General features: G+C 41.0%; 1 protein-coding gene across 2 annotated transcripts in view; it reads right to left on the bottom strand.

Annotated features, from left to right (window-relative positions):
* Nucleotides 1-18,312, bottom strand: part of FZD6 (frizzled class receptor 6) — a 36,517-nt gene extending 18,205 nt beyond the window's left edge. The window contains exons 1-3 of one of the 2 annotated variants that reach the window (XM_002710725.5): nt 18,171-18,312; nt 16,765-17,099; nt 1,376-1,572 (exon numbers count right to left, since the gene is read on the bottom strand). In XM_002710725.5, coding sequence (XP_002710771.1) covers nt 1,376-1,572; nt 16,765-16,941 — 374 coding nt within the window. In that variant the 5' untranslated portion in view covers nt 16,942-17,099; nt 18,171-18,312. The remainder of the gene's footprint in view (nt 1-1,375; nt 1,573-16,764; nt 17,100-18,170) is intronic. The other variant, XM_017341467.3, reaches the window with a different exon arrangement.
* Between the last annotated feature and the right edge of the window lie 2,695 nt (nt 18,313-21,007).

The raw sequence follows: 21,007 nt of genomic DNA, 5'->3' as shown, positions 1-21,007 counted from the left end.
TGCCTGTGCCCCGTACTGGAGTCCCATACCCAGCTCTAGCTCCTGACTCCAGCTTCCTGTTAATGCACACTCTGGGAGACAGTGGTGATGGCTGAAGTAGTTGGGTTTTTGCCATCCACGTGGGAGACCCAGATTGAGTTCCTGGCTCCCAGCCTCAGCCTGGCTCAGCTGCAGCCTTGAGCAGCATTCAGAGAGTTAACCTCTGTCTTTCCCTCTCTCTCTCCCTCTGTGTCTCTTTGCCTCCCAAAAAACAAACCATTTCCATGACCCTCCCCTTCTCTTTCTCTTTTATAACCAAATTTCCTGAGAATTATCCATGTGTCTTGTTTCATTTTCCATTCACTCCTTCACTCTTTGTCCCAATTACTTCAGTGAAATACGAGGCAACAATGACCTTTTCAACAGGCAGCATCAGATACTTCCTCTGCCTTCAATACCCTTTTCCCTTCTGGACACACATTTCCCATTTTCCCAATTCAGTTGTAACCACATGACTGATACCTTGGCAACAGGAATGTGAATGAGAAAAGTATGATACTCCCAGTCTGAAGCAGTTAGTAAGAAGTATGAGGTTTTTTTTTTTTTTTTTTTTTTGCCTTCTCTCTTGCCCATTTGCATGGTTGTCATAGGTGCAAAATGGAAGGTGTCTAGATTCCAGAGGCACATGGCCAAATACGGCTGCCCAATCCTCATTAGGCTGTGACATTGGGCCAGGCTCTACAGAGAAGCTACTACTCCAAGTAGAAGCCACCTACTCCAGTTTTAAAATGCTTCACTTCTCATTGCGTTTAGCATAAAAGCAGGACAGATAGGTTCTGAATGGTCTGACTGCTGCTTCTCTCCTTCCTCATTTTGTACCACATTCTTTCTTAGCCTCAGCATGCTAGTCACACTGGCTTTCTCATTCCCAGAATATGGCAACCTTCTTGTTGCCACAGGGTCTAAACAAGCTACTCCCACTGTCACAAACGCTCTTTCCTCCCCTTGCTATCTAGTTACCTCTGTCTTACCCTTCATACCTAGGCTCAATTGTCATCTCCTTTCCTTTTCCCAGTTTAGGTCAAAGGCACCACCACATGTTCTCATAGAACTATGCACCTCTCCTTTGCTGCAGAGCAATCATAATTTTACATTTATTTGCATAGTGATTTGACTACTATCTGTTCCTCTCACCTGTCAGTTCTATGAGTAAGAACCAGGTCTGTGTTTCATTCACTACTGTGTCCACAACACTTACCACTATAGTGCCTGGCACATATTAGTGTGGAATAAACATTTGTTGAATTACATACTGAGAACCTGTCACTAACATTCTAAAGAGCTAACACCAATATTAAAATATTACTAGGGATATTTAGTGAAAAATATAGTTTACCTGTTACACTCGAGTTCCTCTGGCCATCGGATCCCAAAGGTGTCAATCAGTTTTCTGCAATCTGAATATACTTTCTCACAAAACTTACGACAAGGTGGAATCACATGAATTTGCTCTGTACAGGTTGGTATAAAGGCTTTGCAAAGGAAAGTTTCAACATTTGGTGAACATTCCAGATTTGCAAGAGGAAGAAAATGCTATTAGGGAAAACAGACAAGGTTAGAAAACATTTTAATAAAAAGTGAATGAAATTAGTTAATTTACTGTTTAAGGTATATACTTTATCACTATACTATATTTAAAGAATCTTTAAATCTCCCTCTCACTATAACCAAATTTTGAGGAAGCAACTTTAGTCTATTAGACCTATGATTTTTTTCATACACAATGGAATACTATTATTTTATTCAATTACACACACACATTTTTTTTTTAAGAGGACATGGAATACTACAGTGAAACTGCTTGCCAGAGTCATCACTAAACTCCAAATCATCAAATCTGATAAATTCTGGGTCTTCATTCAACTCAACTTTTAACACTTGACCTGATGAATATCATCCTCCTGGGGCACTTTTTACACTTATCTCCTAGGATACTGATTTTCTTGAAGTTCTACATATCCTAGCTTTCTGCTGGCTATTACTTTTCTGATTCTTTTCCACTCTTCCGCTGTACAAATTGAAATGCTCCAAGGCTCAGTCCTCAGACCTCTCCTCTATCTATGGCTTCCATCCTTGCTGTGAACCCTAGACTTGAATGAACATTTGATTCCTGGACAACTCCACTTGTCTGTCAACAGGCACCTCAAATCAAACATATCCCAAAAACTAGAATGTAAATTCCATGAGGAAAGGGACTTGTCTATTTTGTTCAACACTGTATCTCCAATGTCTAGAAGAAAAGTGTCTGCTACTTAGTGATTTCTCTATATTTACTGAATAAATAAATCCCCCAAAACAATGAATGAACAAGGATAAGACATATCGATAAAAAACTTGAATATCACAATAAATAGATTATAAATGCTCCCACAGAGGCAGAAAACAGGATATAAGCAAAGACATTAAATTTTGAATATTTAATAATATTAGATGCTAAAGACAATGAAGAAATAACTCTAAAATTCTGAAAGAAAGTTACTTTCAACCTAGAATTTTGTTCTATTCTATTCTACTTTAAAAAGGATAAAGCAATGGCATTTATGGCTCTATGAGAAACAATTTTAACTTTCAGGTTTCTCTTCTTATGAAACAATTAGAAAATACAATATTGAGGAATATATGAATAAACCAGGAAGGAAAATAATATGGGACTCAGGATTAGTTGATCCAACATTGAAAAATAAGAAGATAGTGGTCTGCATGACAGCCGTGAGTCTAGTCCAGAAAGCACCCCTGTGCGTGAGCTAGGACAGATGGCTGATGCAGAAAGCCCTCCAGGGCATGGGGAAGGGGCCTGCTGCCAGTGTCTGATGAGTCTCTTGGGACAGCTGGGAAAAAATAGCCATAGTTTCACAAAAAGCAAAGCAAGGAAGGAAACATATAACTATTACATTAACTGTGGTGGGGGTCTGAAGAAATAAATGTAATCAAAATATACTACTGGACTCAGCAGTGAACAACATTTAGTATTCCTAATTGAACTACTGATTTATTAGGAGGTTATAAGGAGAAATGAAAGTGGTGGAGTAAGAAAAACAAACCATCATCTACCACAATAGGAAAAAATAAACAGACACTATCTGAAGCTCTAAACTGATGAGGCAATAAATTAAAAAGTAAGCATATCAGCTAGAAGATGGCCTATCTACCAGAAGAGCACCTGCAAGAGTTCAAAGCCACTGTCTCTGCGAAGCAGGACTTCAATGCGGGCAGAGAAAGGTAGGCAAGGATCGTTGCTTTCCTGTTAAAAGCCATTAAGTATTAAGGGCTTTTTTCCCCAGCTTTATTCCGGTATAATTGATTGTGCTAAGCGGAGTATGCATAAAGTGTACAATTTGGTAAGCCTGAAGTTATTACCTTTATCAAGGTAGTAAAAGTTTCTTCTAGCCCCTTCGTAATCCCTCCTTCCCATCCATCCTCCTTCATATCCCCTCATTTACCACCCTCCCTTGGAAACCATGATATACTTCCTGTCACTACAGAGTATTTTCCACAATTTTATATAAGTGGAATCAGATAGTAGCCTGCCTACCTTCCTATCTCTCTCCTTCCCTCCCTCCCTTCCTTCCTTCCTTTCTTCTTTTACTCAGCTTCTTATTTTCTAGAAAATAAAAAGAAGGAATGAAGATGTCTACTTTGAGTAGTATGGTCAACTAAATATCTTATAACATTAAAACATTCAGATTTTGGATATACTGTAATAAATACACTTTAAAATACATTGTAATGCATGGTATGCACCTAATTAAGATCACCTTAAAATTTATAAAGGAAATAGCAACAAAATTCTAAGGAGAAATAGACAATTCCGTGATCATAAAGAAAAATTTCCATGTGTCATTCCTAGTAAATGAAAGGTTAAACAAAAAAATAGTAAGTATGAGATTTGATTATGGTACTACAGTCAAGTCTGACTTAAAAGACACACAGAACCTATAGCCAATAGCAACAAGACATCAGTTTTGGACAATGCTAGCCAAGTGGCAGGTTCACCCTGTCCTGATGGAGCTGACAAGGCTGCCATAGTGCATATTATCTCTCTTATTTGAGGCCTGACCCCTTGCCACCTAACAAGAACCTGCTGGAGAACAAACAGCACAGACTTTCCTCAATTTCTTCCAGGCTAAGGGGGAGTACTGCCTAGACTGTGTGAGCAGCCTCTTCTGGGACTCAGGTGAGAAGGGGAGGCACAGGCAACTGGTAGCACTGACTGTTTACTGTCCCTAAGAAGCCTAGTCCCTCAATTTTTGGAGTGTCTGGTAATCAGACCTTTTGGTGGAAAGAAATAAAACATACGGTGTCTAGTTCTTCTAACTCATAAGTCATTTTGCAATAGCCATTATATAGCCAATGGTCAGCACTTAAGAACTAATTACTCTGAAAAAATAAAGGCAAAATGAAAGTAACACACATACTTTGGCTACACTAAAACACTTTTCTTACAGAGCAACCATGGCAAGTCATTTTTCTTGCTATTTCTACTAGGGTGCCAACACTGGTTAACCTAGTAATGCTGATGTCACACACTGTGGAGAGGATGAACTGGATGTTGAAAACTCAAATACCTTCAGAGACCAGACAGGTAAATTCAAAGGGTTATGACAACAGAAGCAGCTGCTACTCAACTCTGAAATACTGTTATTTGGAAATGTGGACACAAAATTATCAAACATATCAATTTTTCACAAGAAAACATGACCTGGATTTTTATCTTCAAATTTTAGACTTTGGCAGTTTAATTTACACATTTAAAAAACTGCAAGATAAATAAACCATTAACTTTGGGTCAGCTGGAACACCAACTTCCAAGCTTTGTTGCAGATGGACAGACTCGATGAATTTTATATTTGAAAGAGACCTGAGAGGAACTTTGTGCATGGACACCATGTTGCCAAGAAACATTTTATTTAAGTACAAGACTACAAAGAAGACCGATGTAGTAAATAAACACAGGTCCAGCTGCTGTGGCTGAAAAGGAAGGCCGCCCTGCTGAGATACTGCTCAATGCTCCCCTTCACTCTCAGTGACCTCAAAGTACCTCCAGAGAAGTTGGTTTAAAAACCACTGATCCAGGCCAAACCTTGAGATTCCAACAGAAAACTGAAGTCGATTGCTTATTAAAATTATTGTTGAAATTCCAAAATACACCTTGGATTAAAATCTTGGGTTTTCTTATTCCTGACTGAATGTTACCATACCAATGCAATAGCTACTGATAATAAATTAGAGCTTCGGTTTACTGAGCACTTACCATAAGCAAGGCACTGTGCTTGATCATGTACCATTTACCTAGACAACAACTCTGAGACATGGATGTCCTTCTCTGCGCCCTGCAGATGAAGTAACTGAGGTTGTGAGATGGTAAGTTACTTGTACAGTCAGAAAACCAATAACACAGAATTAGGCTATGAACCAGGGGCCATGCACTCGAGATGTAACCTTTACACAGTGCTGCATTCGGTGCTCCCTGGAAACTACTCTTTCCCAAAGCACCAAGATGGGCAAACATGCCAATAAGGACGAGGGAAGAACAGATACAGATGTCAAAGGAAGACTGGGAATCTTTCACATGAGAAAAAAAAAAAATACCTGTGTTTGGAAACAATAAATGTTCACAAGACACATATCAAAGACTATGAAAGACTATAATACCTTAAGCTATGTTTATCCCTTTCTTGGTAATGCATAAACCTCCTGAAGCAGGTAATTTTAGAACAAATTATTTTAGAAGAAATAATCACACTTTAAATAATGGGTTGTCAGTCTATTAATGACATCAATTGGTTGAAAAACGGGATGAACAAGTTTCATTCATCTTTTGAGGTAAAGATTTTGATAGGAATCTCTTATGCTTTGCCACAAGATGCCCTGGGTTGGGGCTGGCACTATTGTGTAGTGGTTAAAGCCATCGCCTGCAGTGCTGGCATCCCATATGGGCACCAGTTCGAGTCCTGGCTGCTCCACTTCCAAACCAGTTCTCTGCTATGGCCTGGGAAAGCAGTACAAGATGGCACAAGTCCTTGGGCCCCTGAACCCGCATGGGAGACCCAAATAAAGCTCCTTGCTCCTGGCTCCTGGCTTCAGATTAGCCCAGCTCTGGATGCTGCAGCCACTTGGAACATGAACCAGCAGATGGAAGACCTCTCTTTCTTTGCTTCTGCTTCTCTGTAACTCTGCCTTTCAAATAAATAAATAAATCTTAAAAAAAAAAAAAGAAAAGAAAAGAAATGTCCTGGGTACCATTCTCCAAAACCAAACCTTAAGATGGGAGGCTCATTGTGATATTTCTTAAGTTCTGAATTTTATACTCTAAATTCTACCATATTATTAACTAGTGTTTAGCACAGCAAGCGCTATGTCAACCTGTGTACTGAGCAAATATTCAAACTTTCTTGCCTCTTCTGTTCCCTTTCTTTCCCCTTATAGTCACACCTTCTTCAACTCTCAATAACCCTGCAACTTTACAATCTCACTTGCAGATTTCTCTCAAATTTAATTCTCAAAGAAACTCATCTAATAACTACCTCAATATAAAGAATAATGCTTTTGAAATCCTACTACTCAATAACAACTAACCGTCTCATTAATTATAGTTTTAACACTCACAGAAATAATTAGGTAGGTATCTTTAAGGAAATGGTCAGTCCCTGGTAGAAATCCCTAGAAACAGCAGCTGGTATCAGTATCACAGATAAGGAAAAAAGAGAGCAACTGAGTGAGCTAGTCTAATTCCATTCTGAAAAAATGCCTTGAGCCAAATGGTAAGATAAATGGATAATGAGAACCAAAATGTTGTACATGGAGTGCTTTATATAATCCTTTGCTGGAAATACTGTCAGCATTTTAGTTCTAACTAAATTTAAACTACTATTTAATTTTAATAGTTTAATTCCAACCATTAATTTGCTTACCTGGATCACCTTTGGCAGCTGATTTCTGTGTCTCTGAGTCTTAGAATATTCATCAGTGAAATGAGAGTAATCAACTATGTATTGGATGACCTCTAAGTGTACTTATGGCTTAAAAGTTTATGAAGAGAGTAAAAAAGACCTGAATAGCAGAGATGGAGATAAACAACAAAATAATTCTAAGTACTATAATGATATCCACTCCTTGACAGATAACTCAGTTTTGCATTAAGCTCATGGAGTGAATATGTACTGTTTTTGTCTACCCAGCAGTTTATTTTTGGGAATCCTAAAGTAGGTGAGATTCTACAGAAGCTAAGGTGAAATGTAGAAACTCAACCTGTCAACTGAAACATAGGCTTGGCCATTTGGATACTCCAGGTATCGTGATTCTTGGGGACAGGGTTGTGTAACAGAATAAATGAGGCAGCTGCAGTGCCAAAACAAGTATCCTGTGGCAATGCTTCAGGAAGTGTTCAATGACATTGGCACTGCGACACGTGACAAACCGATCCTATGGCATGATCTGAGCCATGCACTGGTTCTCTAGGTTCATCTATAGTGTGGACCTGGTTCTCCAGCCACTTCATCAATTCTATGTGCTATTAATATCTGTCCATTTTCTGCTTAAATTAACCAAGTTAGTTTCTGTTATTTATCACCAGGAAGACTGGTTAGTATAGAAATTACACAGAGAATGCACTACAAATGACCTCAGAAAAATGGAAGGAATTCTAGAATGAGGATTCTTGCCTCACTGTGGCCAAAAGCAGTGGATATTCTGTTGGTATCAGAAATGGAAACCTGGAAACCCAATGCATATTACAGCAGAAAAATGAACTGAGTTATCCTTGTAATCACTTATATTCTAAGTACCTCTTAAAATGATGTGCCCAATGAAGACAAGGTTTTGGAGAGATTCAATGAGTGGCTGATGCCAGAGAACCAGAAAACAGTATGAAGAGCATTGAGTCATTCAAAGATTGTAGCATGGGGTGAGGGCTTCTAATGGCACTGGTTGATCTAAAAAAACACCAACTGGTATCCCTGAATTCTTGACTCAAAGTATGATGCAAAACACAAGAATGAAAAGAATGTGAGGCTTAAGAAGTTGAAAATTAAATGCACAGTTCAATCCTACAGGTTGCGAAAGTCTATCAGTTATATTCGCTTTCTTTCTTCGTAAGACATCTAGTGATACTCTGATTAGGAAGCAGTATGGGGACACATAACAAGATTCAGAGTGCTCACACAGTGCTCTGAACTTGTAGTCCTGTAGGCAAACCTCATCCAAACCATTTACTTTGTAAGAATAGCTACATTCCCAAACCTCACCACTCTTCAAAGTCCCAACCAAAAAGCTAGAAGTTCAGCCCACCATGTCCTGGGATGGTCAAGTCAAAATCAAATTTGGAAAAAAGGCCTATAAATTAGTTGTCAGACACTGTTGATTTATATTGGTTTCTGAGGGTTCTAGATTAAGAAGGAAAGAACATTATTTTAGATAGGACTAAATGATATGAGTTTACTTCTCAGAGATTCTACAGTAGTGCGCTAGCTTCAGACACTGGGCTTTTGGAAGTTAGATGATAAACAAGCCCTTGATAGTGGTTCAGTAAGACTACAAGCTCAACCCACTGTAATTTCCAAGTCCACATGTATATACTTTAATAGCTCTATTTGGGGCCGGCGCCGCGGCTCACTAGGCTAATCCTCCGCCTAGCGGCGCCGGCACACCGGGTTCTAGTCCCGGTCGGGGCGCCGGATTCTGTCCCGGTTGCCCCTCTTCCAGGCCAGCTCTCTGCTGTGGCCAGGGAGTGCAGTGGAGGATGGCCCAGGTGCTTGGGCCCTGCACTCCATGGGAGACCAGGAAAAGCACCTGGCTCCTGGCTCCTGCCATCGGATCAGCGCGGTGCGCCGGCCGCAGCGCGCTGGCCGCAGCGGCCATTGGAGGGTGAACCAACGGCAAAGGAAGACCTTTCTCTCTGTCTCTCTCTTTCACTGTCCACTCTGCCTGTCAAAAAAAAAAAAAAAAAAAATAGCTCTATTTGGTAAAAACACAATTACCATACTGATTTCCTAGATAAGTCAATCATGATAGGAGTAGCCAAGTAAAAAACCATTAGAGGGAGTCTGGCATGTTGTTCAGCAGGTTAAGCTATTGCCTGCGATGTTAATTCTACATGAGCATTGGTTCGAGTCCCAGTTGTTCCACTCCTGATTCAGCTCTCTACTAATGTGCCTGGGAAAGCAGCAGAATATAGCCCAAGCACTTGGGCTCTAGCCACCTGTCTTGGGAGACCTAGATGAAGTTCTAGGCCCCTGGCTTTGGTCTGGCCCAGCCCTGGCTGTTATGGCCACTTGGGGAGTGAACCAGTGAATGGAAAATGAGCTCTCCTTCCCTCTCTCTCTAACTCTGACTTTCAAATAAGAAGATAAATCTTTAAAAAAACAAACAAACAAACAAAAAAACTAGAGGTCCCCTCCCTACCATGAGAGAAAAATCACCTATTCATGCCAGGTGTGCCCAACAACATTCCATCTTCAAATGAAAATCTTAAAGACAAGCAAAAGTGGCATGAGCACACTGCTCACATTCTCAGAATGCTAACTTCTGCCATATTTCTGTGTTATCCTTAAAACATACCTGTGAGGCCAGTGCCGCGGCTCACTAGGCTAATCCTCTGCCTTGCGGCGCCGGCACACAGGGTTCTAGTCCCGGTCGGGGCGCCAGATTCTGTCCCGGTTGCTCCTCTTCCAGGCCAGCTCTCTGCTGTGGCCAGGGAGTGCAGTGGAGGATGGCCCAGGTGCTTGGGCCCTGCACCCCATGGGAGACCAGGAAAAGCACCTGGCTCCTGGCTCCTGCCATCGGATCAGCGCGGTGCGCCGGCCGCAGCGCGCCGGCCGCGGCGGCCATTGGAGGGTGAACCAACGGCAAAGGAAGACCTTTCTCTCTGTCTCTCTCTCTCTCTCTCACTGTCCACTCTGCCTGTCAAAAAATAAAAAATAAAATAAAATAAAATAAAATAAAATAAAATAAAATAAAATAAAAATACCTGTGGCTTTATGGAGAGTTCCTTCTGACCAAATGACTGATGAGGAAACAATTTTAGCCTGGTTTATACAAGCTGGCCCTAGGCAACAGCAAACTGCTATAGGATTCTAATTGCACTCAGAGCTGGCCCTGGTGGGCAGAACTGAATCACCATGTATTGTCTACATTTCAGTAGAAAGATGGTCTGAGGTAGGAAGTTACATTGATTGATAGGCTACAGCTATTAGTATAACTAGATAAAGATTTATAAGGAACAAACTGGAGAACTGGTGATTAAGAGTCTGAAAAAGTAGTGAGACAGTAGAATTCTCCAAATTAGGAGCACAATTGTAAAATATTTTTGTTGACGTGAATGTAAACCAAAGGCCTCAATACAGAGGAAGCTTTTAAACACATAGACTAAACAATCCACTCTGTGGATGTCAATCAGCCTTTTCTCCCGTATTTGCTTATTATGCTCAGGAACAAAAGGGCTGCGGTGGCAGGAAGGAGTGCCCAGCTCTGAAAGCACAGATTTCTCCCTGAAGCTCATTTGCCCATTGCTGAGTAGCTGCCAGAAGCAGAGCAGCCACCAACCTTAAGCTCTCAATGTGGTGCCACCAGAGGGTTCATCCAACTTTTTTAGTGTCAAAAAGTGCCCTGGACCCCTTCCATCCAATATTTGCCCTTGTTGACATTCCTTGCTTACAAAGCTGCCAGATCGTTCTGAGTCAGGGTCTTAGCTGTAGCTTGTTTCCTTGGGAGTCTGAGCTTTTTGAAATCTTGCCTACCTGTTGATTCTGTGAGCCACCTGCTACTCTTTTAATCAATTATTTTACAGGAACCACATCTTAGATGGAAAATACACAGAAAAAGAAGAAAATAATTCAAACCACAAAGGAAGGAGGATCACTTTTCAGAGTTAAAATAACTAAAGATCTATAAAATTTAAACAAAAGAAATAGAGAGATAATACTGAAATAGGTCTAAAAGTGTTTCTTTGGAAATGAGTAGCCAAGGGCAAAAAGTAATCTAGGAAAATAAGCCTTTGCTAAAACCTAGAGCTAAATGCACAATGACAAAAACAGGTTGCTCCTCCATCAGCATATGAATTACATGAGGGCACAGTGGTTTGTGTGGTTCATTATAGTATTCCTAGGACCTGACTAGTGCTTCAAATATTTATTTACTGAGGCATCCAAATATTTGTTGAACAAACACTAGCTGGTCTCAATGAGATGTATCAGGGAAAGGACCAGTTAGCTCCCCATGATAAAATGATTTGATTCTTCCCTTCACAGCCTGAAAGAACTGCGTCCGTCTGTGGTCAGGCTCTCTTGAGGGCACAACTAATAATCTCCTAGATTGTGGAACACTTAGGTTTGGAATAGAAACCTGTTCCTACTAGCAGAGCCTCCCAGGAGAAATATTATCCTTTCTGTACATACACACATCACACACCTACCCTGATTTTGAAGACCCAGAGAAAGCACAGTACTTTCCCTTCTACAGCAACAGTTTCATCAGTGAAGGTAAGCTTGTTGTTTCTACATTTAAAACACAAAAGTGTTATTTATTCAATTGACTTGAAACACTTCTCAATATCTATGTCATTTTACATGACTGCTAACCTACTTTCAGAATAGCTAAAGCTATTTTCAGAGTCTTCCCTGAGAAACAAAGAAGTTAATTACACCAAACATATTCTTTCCTCGCCTATGCGTTTTCAAGGGCAGAGAATAAGGAAGAAAGATGACAGCAGGAAAAGGTCCATTAGTCTCTTCTAAAAGCAGAAAAATGAAAATGTTTAAAACCACTGCACCATCTAGAAACAGATTTTTTTCCTTAAAAGTGTGCGTATCCATTTCTTCTCCATCCTTTATTTTTAATTGTATAGAGACATTTTAATAGTACACATTAACAGGTGGAGAGGAAAGTTTTTTTTGGCTCACTTCCCTTTAGACTATTTAAAAGTGGAATGACCCCATGCTGTTCCAAACACAATACATGGCTTTGCTTTTGCCTAGACCTCAATGAAGGCAATTCAAAAAGAAAAATACAATATTCCTGTTTCCATTTTCCCTAGATCAGTCTCAGCCCTTTCTGGATGAAATCAGTCTCTCATGGGACATCAACCTCACAATCTGAGAAACAATGCTCTAGATACGAAACAAAAGGAAAACCGGCAACCATTTGTTTTTCCACTTGGGAGAGTTAGACTGTACAACATCCTTTTCATTTCAAAGCCAAGTTACTATTCAGAACTGTAAATTAACTCTGCATAATACAAGTGATTTCAGGTTCAGATAATAAAGAAAAAATTTAGGTTCCTTATTTCAAGCAGTCTCTGAAACAAAACTGAAGAACTAGGATATCCCAGACAGATACTTTCAGGTTGTGATAAATTTGACTTAAAAATTTTATGTGGAAAGTAAACAACATATAAATCAGGGAACAATGATAAACATTCACACTAATATTTATTTATCACGATATAGTATCCTTAAAACACTTTCAAGGAGCTTAAACCAAAGTTCAGCAAGCTAAATGGTCCATTGCCTGTTTTTGTAAATAATATTGAAACACAGCCCCACTCATTTGTTTAGATACTGCCTGTGAGTGCTTTTGTGCCACAATTGCTGAGTTGAACAGAGACTATATGATCTGCAAAATCAGAAATATTTGGCCCTTTACAGGAAAAGTCTGTAACGCTTGCTCTAAAGCAGTGGGTCTTGAACTTTAACATTCCTAAGAAACACTAGGACAGCCTCTTAAAACAGTTTCCTGGACTCTCCCTTCAGATGATGACTGGGTAGGTTGGGGTGGGGTACATCAACTCAACTTTCTAACAAGCTAATGAGCTGCTGGCCTATGAACTGAACTTTGAGAGCCACTGCTCTAAACCACTTCATATAATCACAATGACCATAAGTGTCTAAATTCTATAATAGGTTAGCTGATAAAAAACAAAACTGAGGAACGAAAGAGGAATGAGATAGATCTTTTGACTTACTTGGAATTCTTGGTGGCAAAGAAGATACAATTGGTTGCCCTAATCATCAAATAATTCTTCAGCACCTCTGCCCAACACTAACTCCCAGTAAATGTTGGATATTAAACAGGGGCCAATAGGAATCAAAGGCAATTGGGTTTAAGGTGAAAACCCAAGCTGCTCCTTTGAGAATCTATAAAACACATTTTTAGTAAAACCCAAGGTATTTGCAGCTATAATTTAGGAGTTCCCTGGACTACAGTCATAAACTGAAGTACTGAAGTATAATATTTGAAAGATTTGTGACACATATAGTTTATAATCCAACAGTTCAAACAAATGATGAATTTTTACATTCATCATTTTATTTCATATAAACAAACAGAGATGGTTAAAAATTAAATTAAATTATTGAAATTCTAACAAGTATGTGTACAGCTCATAGAGAAAATAGAGAATGTGAACTTATTTGTTTAATTAAAGCTAGGATGAAGCAGAACAAAAAAGGATGACATGAAAACCACCTAAAAATATCAGAATAGTTTTAACTTGGACACTGCAATAGAGGTAGAAGGCAAAGATTTAGGGGGAAATTTTTCTTTGCTGATTTAGAGGAAGAGGTAAAACCACCTTTCTCTTTATTCAGTGTCCATCGAGAATCTACCATGCCCAGAGGTATTGTGCTCATGTAAGCCATCAGGGATAAAGATAAATAAACACCATTCCTGCCTTCAACAAGTTCATAATCTAGTGAGAGCGAATGTAAATAACTGCAATACTGCAATACTGTATGAGGTCAGTTGTATATGTTAAGTCCTATGAAAGCTCAGAGAGTAAGTTGATTAAATATGCTTGGAAGAAAGGTGAAAGAGGCCTTCACTAAAAACAACTGCTTTAACTGAGACCTGAAGGAACTGAGCAGGTGAATAAGAGTAGGTAGAGAGTCTACAAGAGATTACAATATCTCCAATGGTCCATGGGGGGAGGGAGTGATACACACTTGAGTTTAAAAATAGGCCAATTTGGTGAACAGAGTACACAATGTGGGAAGAGACAAGATGGGAGGCTGGACAGGGTCTCATATGAAGAGTCTTGGGCACCATCTTAAAACCAGGCCTGTATTTCTTCAGCTTTAGGGAAATGATGAAGATTTTCAATTCCAAAATTAAATGTACAGATTTGCATTTTAAAAAAATCACTTTGGCACCCATAGAGGAAAGAGACAGAAGGCTAGGGATTTTATTTTTGATCTAACAAAACTTCGTACTCAAGACACTGATGAGAAGGAGAGGGGTAGAGCTAAATAGAGGTTTAAAAAAAGTCACTCAATTTTTATCTAAATGAAGTTCATAAAAATGAAGCAAAGATCGGAATTGAAACATTATATTCTGGATCTTAGGAAATGCTATCCTACTTATCCAATGAAGTCAAAGGTGTTAAAGAACAGTTAAAGATGACATATGGTCCAGAATGAAATGACTGTCAGTTCACAGTGTTCAAATCTTGGACAAATCGTAACTTCCCCGGGGTTCAGTTTCTTCACCTATATAATAAAGGGTTCAAAGTTCTTAACCTGAACCCCATACAGATGTATACTTCTAAATAATTGGTTTCCACTATACCACCCATTTTACTTATTTAAATTAAAAAAATCCTCTTATTTTGAAAAAGAGTTAATGGCACAAAAGAAGAAGGATTGTGTGATCTTTGGCGTCACTTAAAAACTTTCAAATTATAAGATCTTGGTCATTCAATAGAGGAACTAAAAGAGAATGCTGCTGGCTGAAGACAACTACAAATGGGCAAAAGGAAAAGCGCAATACCACAGACCAAAAATAAAAATTATCTGTAGTGATGAAAAGTCAGAGTCAAGTTGATATCATTCATATTTTACCTTTCCATTCCCCCTTCTATCCCTTTCTCCTTCTGTAAGATTAGGTTGATACTGGTATTAAATGACTGTTTGATGGCCTGTTTCTTTTGTATCCTTAAACACACTGCAGTATGATTTACAGGGGGAAAAAAAACCCTCATTAGTAAAGGCAATGAGGAAATTTAGGTGTACGGCTGTAACACCCTAAATACACCCAATCGTGTCTGACTTTGGAGGCTACATAGGGTAGGGCTTCATTAGAAGTTGGATGGCAGAAAGTTTAGTTTGTGAGAAATATTATATAATAAAGAATTTGGCAACGTTGACAATCAAATAAAGAAGGGAAGAACAAAAAGCCTTCTTGATAATTAGCCCAGACACACAACCACTTGGGAAAGAAGCTTGGTAAGTTAAAAAAAAAAAAAAAAAAAACTTTTTAATTAAGTCTGAAAGAATTGGTTTTAAAAAGACATGTGCAGGTCAAAAAGTAGTTGTTACCATCTTATAATTATAGGTATTCAATAGCAATGATGCCTGTCTCCCCTGTCCTTATCATGGCACTCTAAGATAAGGAACTTCAGTCTAAATGGTAAAAGTTTTTAAGATCATTGTAGGCATTCAAACCAAAATGCAAACTAAAATGTAGCTACTGTTAGGGAGGAAACCAGTTTAGCAAAAAAATTTTTAACACAGTTCAAAATTAGTTATAAAACATATTGGCATCAGAAAAAAAATGTGAATGAATGATGTAATTATCACTTGACAGTATTCCTACTACATACTTTATTTTAGTCAAAATAAAACCATCAAAAGGCTTCTGATTAGTCAGTGAAAGTCTCAATGCATCATCTGTTCAGCGTTCAAAAGGATATCTTGCACTGGTTTGAAAAACCACTGAAAATTGTAATAATATTATTTGTAATATCCTTTTAAATTACAGCCACTTAGTATTTAAAAAGCTTTCCTATTCTAGATATGAGTCTACAATGAGGTAGTCAGCCAACTATTCAAACGAACAACAATGGAAGACCTTCAAAGCTGCAAAAGCAGATCTAGGCAGTTTTAAAAATAGAATCTATATTAAATACATAGGGGTTTCATCTCTTAACAATAGGAGGGGGAAAATGGCTCTTAACCATTCTCAGAAAGTTTTTCTAGAGAAAAACTACAAAAACAGCCCATTTGTCTTCTTTCCTTCATGAGACTTATCAGCCTAACAGATCTGTATGGGAGAGCAGGTTCCTGTCTCTACAGGTAGCTCTTTCTTCCCACACCTCCCTAGCAATTTACATCTCTCTAAAGCAGAAGCAAGTAACTGAGGCACCTAAGGCAATCTTTAGTGACACTGTTCTTGCCTGACTTGTGGTTTCTTTTAATAACTATCTTATGAAGAATATTTAAGTGCTATGTTCAGAAAACAGTCACTTTTTAGTAAAACACTATCTGCAGTCCCAAAGCCTCCCAATAATTGGCTTCAAAAAACTATGCCAAATGAACAAAATTGTTCTTTACAAAAACATGTAAATTGCTTCACTTTTACTCCAAGCAATCTAGATTATACCTGTATGTTCTGTGAATTTAAAAAAAAAAAAAAACTGCATTTCTAGAGGAACTACCATACTTCATTCAGAAAAGCAAAATATTCGCCAGGTACAAGGTATTTAGGTATTATTCATAATCATCTTTCATTATTAAAACAAACCCTATCTTAAGCAAATTCACTAAAGACATACCCAAATGACACAAAATACAAAGTAACAGGGAGCTTTAATTTTCAAAAAAACTGCTCAAAATATGACTTGTCCAAAATGTGAAGGAATCCCCTGCTGTGTTTAAAAATAAAGGCATATTTCTAGTTTATTCCAGAACAGAGCATCAACTATTTTTCACTGAGGGCATGAAGAATGTAACCACTCACCTCCATTTCCACAGCAGCAATACCTTGGTCATAATGACCCATCAGATTAGGGAAAAATGTCATGTTGTAGGCCATTTTCATACATCTGGGAACAGTAATTGGTTCACAGGTGAAGAGACTGTGCCCCCTTATGAGGGGTAGAAACATACATGTCAACAGAAATGCAAACATGTCCATTGTCTTCAAATTCCTGATATTACCACATGTCTTAGGTTAACTGCTCTCTTCATCCTCAGAGGATTCCCAGCCAAAGGCAAAATGTTCAAAGTCCTCATCTCATTATTTTACCATTTTGAAGGAAGCTGTTTTCCTGAAAATGAGTTCTGGGTCAATTACTGTAAAAACAACCAAGAGGGTGTATCAGCAATATTTGTCATAAATGCCAATGCGGATATCACAGTGCAGATTTTCATTCCTGGGAAATGAACTGTGGAAAATGATGGAAAATTCCATCGTAGCGAGATACTCTGCACCTGCCCTAGCCAAGTGTGTGTTTGTGTCTTAGTTTTCAATAAAAAAAGCCAATGATTATTAGATGACGGTGTCATTTGCTGATACACCTCATCTGTAGGGACTGATGGCAGTTTGTGCCCCATGGAACTCAGGCTCCAAGGTGCGCACAGCATGAATGATTTGGAGAAAAAAGGTAATGGTGGCGGTTAGGACTAAGTTAACAGGAATTAATAGAATCGTAAAATATAAGGGTTCTTGTGGGAATCTTATTATGCACAAGAAATCTGAGGTCCTGGGGAATTCTTCAAATCTAAAGAGTTCTTAAACTTTTTAAAGATTCTAAAGAGCCAGGTTTTGTGACAGTCTTCAGGAAATATACTTTTCCTGTTTTTCAAAAGGTCACCTAGAAGGGGACTTCTAGGAGTGAGTAAGTGGTATGGTTTTCATGGGCCGGTGTGGGGGAAGGGGCAGTGGTGCCCACCAAAGAGGAACGTGAGCCCATCTGTCCTGGGAGGGCCACCTAAGTCCTTGGGGAAAGAAGGGTGCGGGCCCCGAATGACGAATAAGCTCCCCCTCTCCCCACCCAGCGCACCGGTGCCCCCTTCCAGCGCCCCACTCCTGGGCACCTGCTCCAGGCCTGGAGCCGGGCAGCCGCGGCGTCCCGGCCTGCAGCGCGCCACGGGGACCAGGCGTCGCCTTTCAGGAGCTGCCCCCACTTCTCTGGAGACCTGGGCTGCTGCCGGCCGTCCCGCCGGCGCCTTCCCCGCACCTGCAGCTCCAAGCGCCAGGCCCGCCCGCCCCATCCCGGATGCCACTGCCAGGCACCCTCGGGTTCTGGGCCGCCCACCCTACCCCGGACGCGGCCCCAGCCCGCCCTGCACCCTTCGAGGCCCACCCCGCTCCCCTCAGGACCCGCCCGGCCGTCCGCCCAGTCGGGGCCGGAGGAGCCTCACCTCGGACAGCGGTCGCAGGCCTCGCTCCCTCCCCGTCCCCGTCCAGCCCCACCGCCCCGCGCGACCACAGACGACTCCGGGGAATGTCCGGGCTCGAGCCGCAGGGGGAGCCGCACGGGGAGCGAGAGCTGAGCGATCCCGCGAGACTGCGCCGCCAGGTCGGGCGGGCAGGTCCGGGCTCGCGGCGGCGGCGGCGGCGGGACTGGTCCTCCGTGTGGGCCCCGCCCGCGCTGCGCCGGCAGGCCCGGCTCGGCGGCTGTCGGACGGGGCGGGGGACCGTCCGGGTGCCAGGGACGGCCTGGGGCCGGGGAGTCCCCTCCGCCCTGCGGTCCGTGAAGGCACCCGAGGCGCAGGGCCGTGCCCTCTCTGGCTCTCCAGCCCCTGAGGGCTTCACCGGCGAAGGACTTTTAGAAGCTCTTGGTGAGCCTCAAGGTAAAGGCTCCTTTGAAAAGAACCCACTGAATTTCGGATTTGGAGACCTGAGAATCCTTAAGCAGAGCCAGTTTGCTCTGTAGAGTCGGTTGCCCCGGTGACCCGAGTTAGAAAGCGGGCAACATCCTGGATAATTGTCCAAAAAAAAAAAAAAAAAAAAAAAAAAAAAAAAACCAACAACAACAAAAAGCACCACTCTTCTTATTTATCAGGCAGGGTGGGTTGCTACCTCAGAGCACAAGGGACAGTGGGATTCCAATCCTAGTGGATCCTACAGGTTTACTGATGCAAAACCTTAACTTAAGCCAACCTAGTTTTTAGCGCAGACTCTGCCACACATCATCTCAGCTAAATAACCTTATCTTTCAGCACCTTGGTTTCTAAGCAGTTTAGTCAGGGTAATACATACGACCACACATTGCCTAGCATTGGGGAGACACTCTGAGAAATGCAGTTAGGCCATCACAGAGCGAACTTGGACAGACCTACAGGGCTGCATGGTGTATCATGGGTGGGAAAATCTTTGGGTCTGGTTCTGCCAACGCAGCCGCAGGTGGAACTCAAAATTTGATAAATCTATAGCAGGCTAATATTGTTTTTTTTAAAAAAAGGATTTATTTATTTGAAAGAGTTACAGAGAGAGAGGGAGAGACACACACAGAGAGAGATCTTCTATCTGCTGGTTCACTTCCCAGATGGCCGCAAGGGCCAAGGCTGGACCAGGTCCAAGCCAGGAGCCAGGAGCTTTATTAGGGTTTCCCATCTGAGTGGCAGGTGCCCAGCACTTGGCCATCTCCACTACTTTCCCAGACACATTAGCAGGGAGCTGGATCAGAACTGAAGCAGCTGGGACACAAACTGGGGCCCATATGGGATGCCAATATCACAGGCAGCAGCTTTACCCACTATACCCAGCCCACAAGGCCAGCCCCTAGCAGGCTACTTTTTAAGTTGATAATTTTGTTTGCCTCACCACCATGATGTTATAAATATCCAAGTGGCTGTAGGCAGAAAAAAAAATTCCCTACTTCTGGAACCTGTTGCTCCTAGGCCACAAACCGATACAGCATGTTACTGTACTCTAGGCAGTTATAACATAATGATTAGTTTTTATGTGTCTAAGAATAAAAAAGATATAGCAAAAATAGGGTATAAAAGATAAAAAAATGGTAAACTTATATAGGGCACTTATCACGCTTGAAGCTTGTAGGCTGGAAGTTTCTCTGAGTCTGTGAGTGAATGGAGAGAATGAAGGCCTAGGATATAACAGTACACCGATGCAGACTTTATAAACACCAGGCACTTAGGCTACCCTAAAGTTATAAAAAAGAATCTCTCTCTTTTTTTTTTTTTTTTTTTTTGACAGGCAGAGTGGACAGTGAGAGAGAGAGACAGAAAGGTCTTCCTTTGCCGTTGGTTCATCCTCCAATGGCCGCCGAGGCCGGTGCACCGCGCTGAGATGACAGGAGCCAGGTACTTCTCCTGGTCTCCCATGGGGTGCAGGGCCCAAGCACTTGGGCCATCCTCCACTGCACTCCCTGGCCACAGCAGAGAGCTGGCCTGGAGGAGGGGGAACCAGGACAGAATCCGGCGCCCCGACCAGGACTAGAACCCGGTGTGCCAGCACTGCAAGGCGGAGGATTAGCCTATTGAGCCGTGGTGCCAGCCCAAAAAGAATCTCATTTTTCAATAATAATTTAAAATTAGCATGTAAACGAACTTTATAACGTTTTTGACTCATAACAGCTTAAGATGCAAACATTGAACAGCTAGACAAGAGTCTTTTATATAGTCTTTACTCTTATTTTAAAATTTTGCATATCTTTTTTTTACTTTTAAACTTTTTTGTTCAAAACTAAGACATACTCAGTATTTCTGTGTGTATCTGTTTCTTGAATTAAACAAAACAGACACACACACACACACACATGTAAGCAGCAGCCTTGGTCTACACAGGGTCAAACTCTTCAGTCACTCTGTTTGTCACTCTTGTCTCACTGGAGGGTCTTCAGGGGCCAGTAAGGTGCAGGGAGCTGTCATCTCCTGTGACAATACCTCCTGTCCTGAGGGACCTGCCTCAGGCTCTTGAGGAGGTGTCACTCTTCAGAACTATGTCCATGGTGGTTTGCTTAATTTGTTTGTTTTTCTTCTTTAGCCTCCTATGTAAGCAGGTAATGCACCATGAACATTCTCTGGTAAGGAAAACCTTTCAGTATTGGGGTCCATGTTTTGTGACTTTCTAAGGAGCTTGTTGAAGTCCACCAAAGCTTCTGCTCTGGTTTGGATATGATTGACGTGTCCTCCCCCAGCGGTTCGTGTTGATTTGATCCCAATCATGGATGAAGAGGCTGGAAACTTACTCTATTGGTGTTAGAGGTAGGGTCTTAGGGGATGATTAGCGTTAG

The sequence above is a fragment of the Oryctolagus cuniculus genome, chromosome 6 (assembly GCF_964237555.1).
Source record: "Oryctolagus cuniculus chromosome 6, mOryCun1.1, whole genome shotgun sequence".
Classification (NCBI taxonomy): domain Eukaryota; kingdom Metazoa; phylum Chordata; class Mammalia; order Lagomorpha; family Leporidae; genus Oryctolagus; species Oryctolagus cuniculus.
Note: the sequence above shows the minus strand (reverse complement) of the source record. Positions and strands in the feature narration are given on the sequence as shown.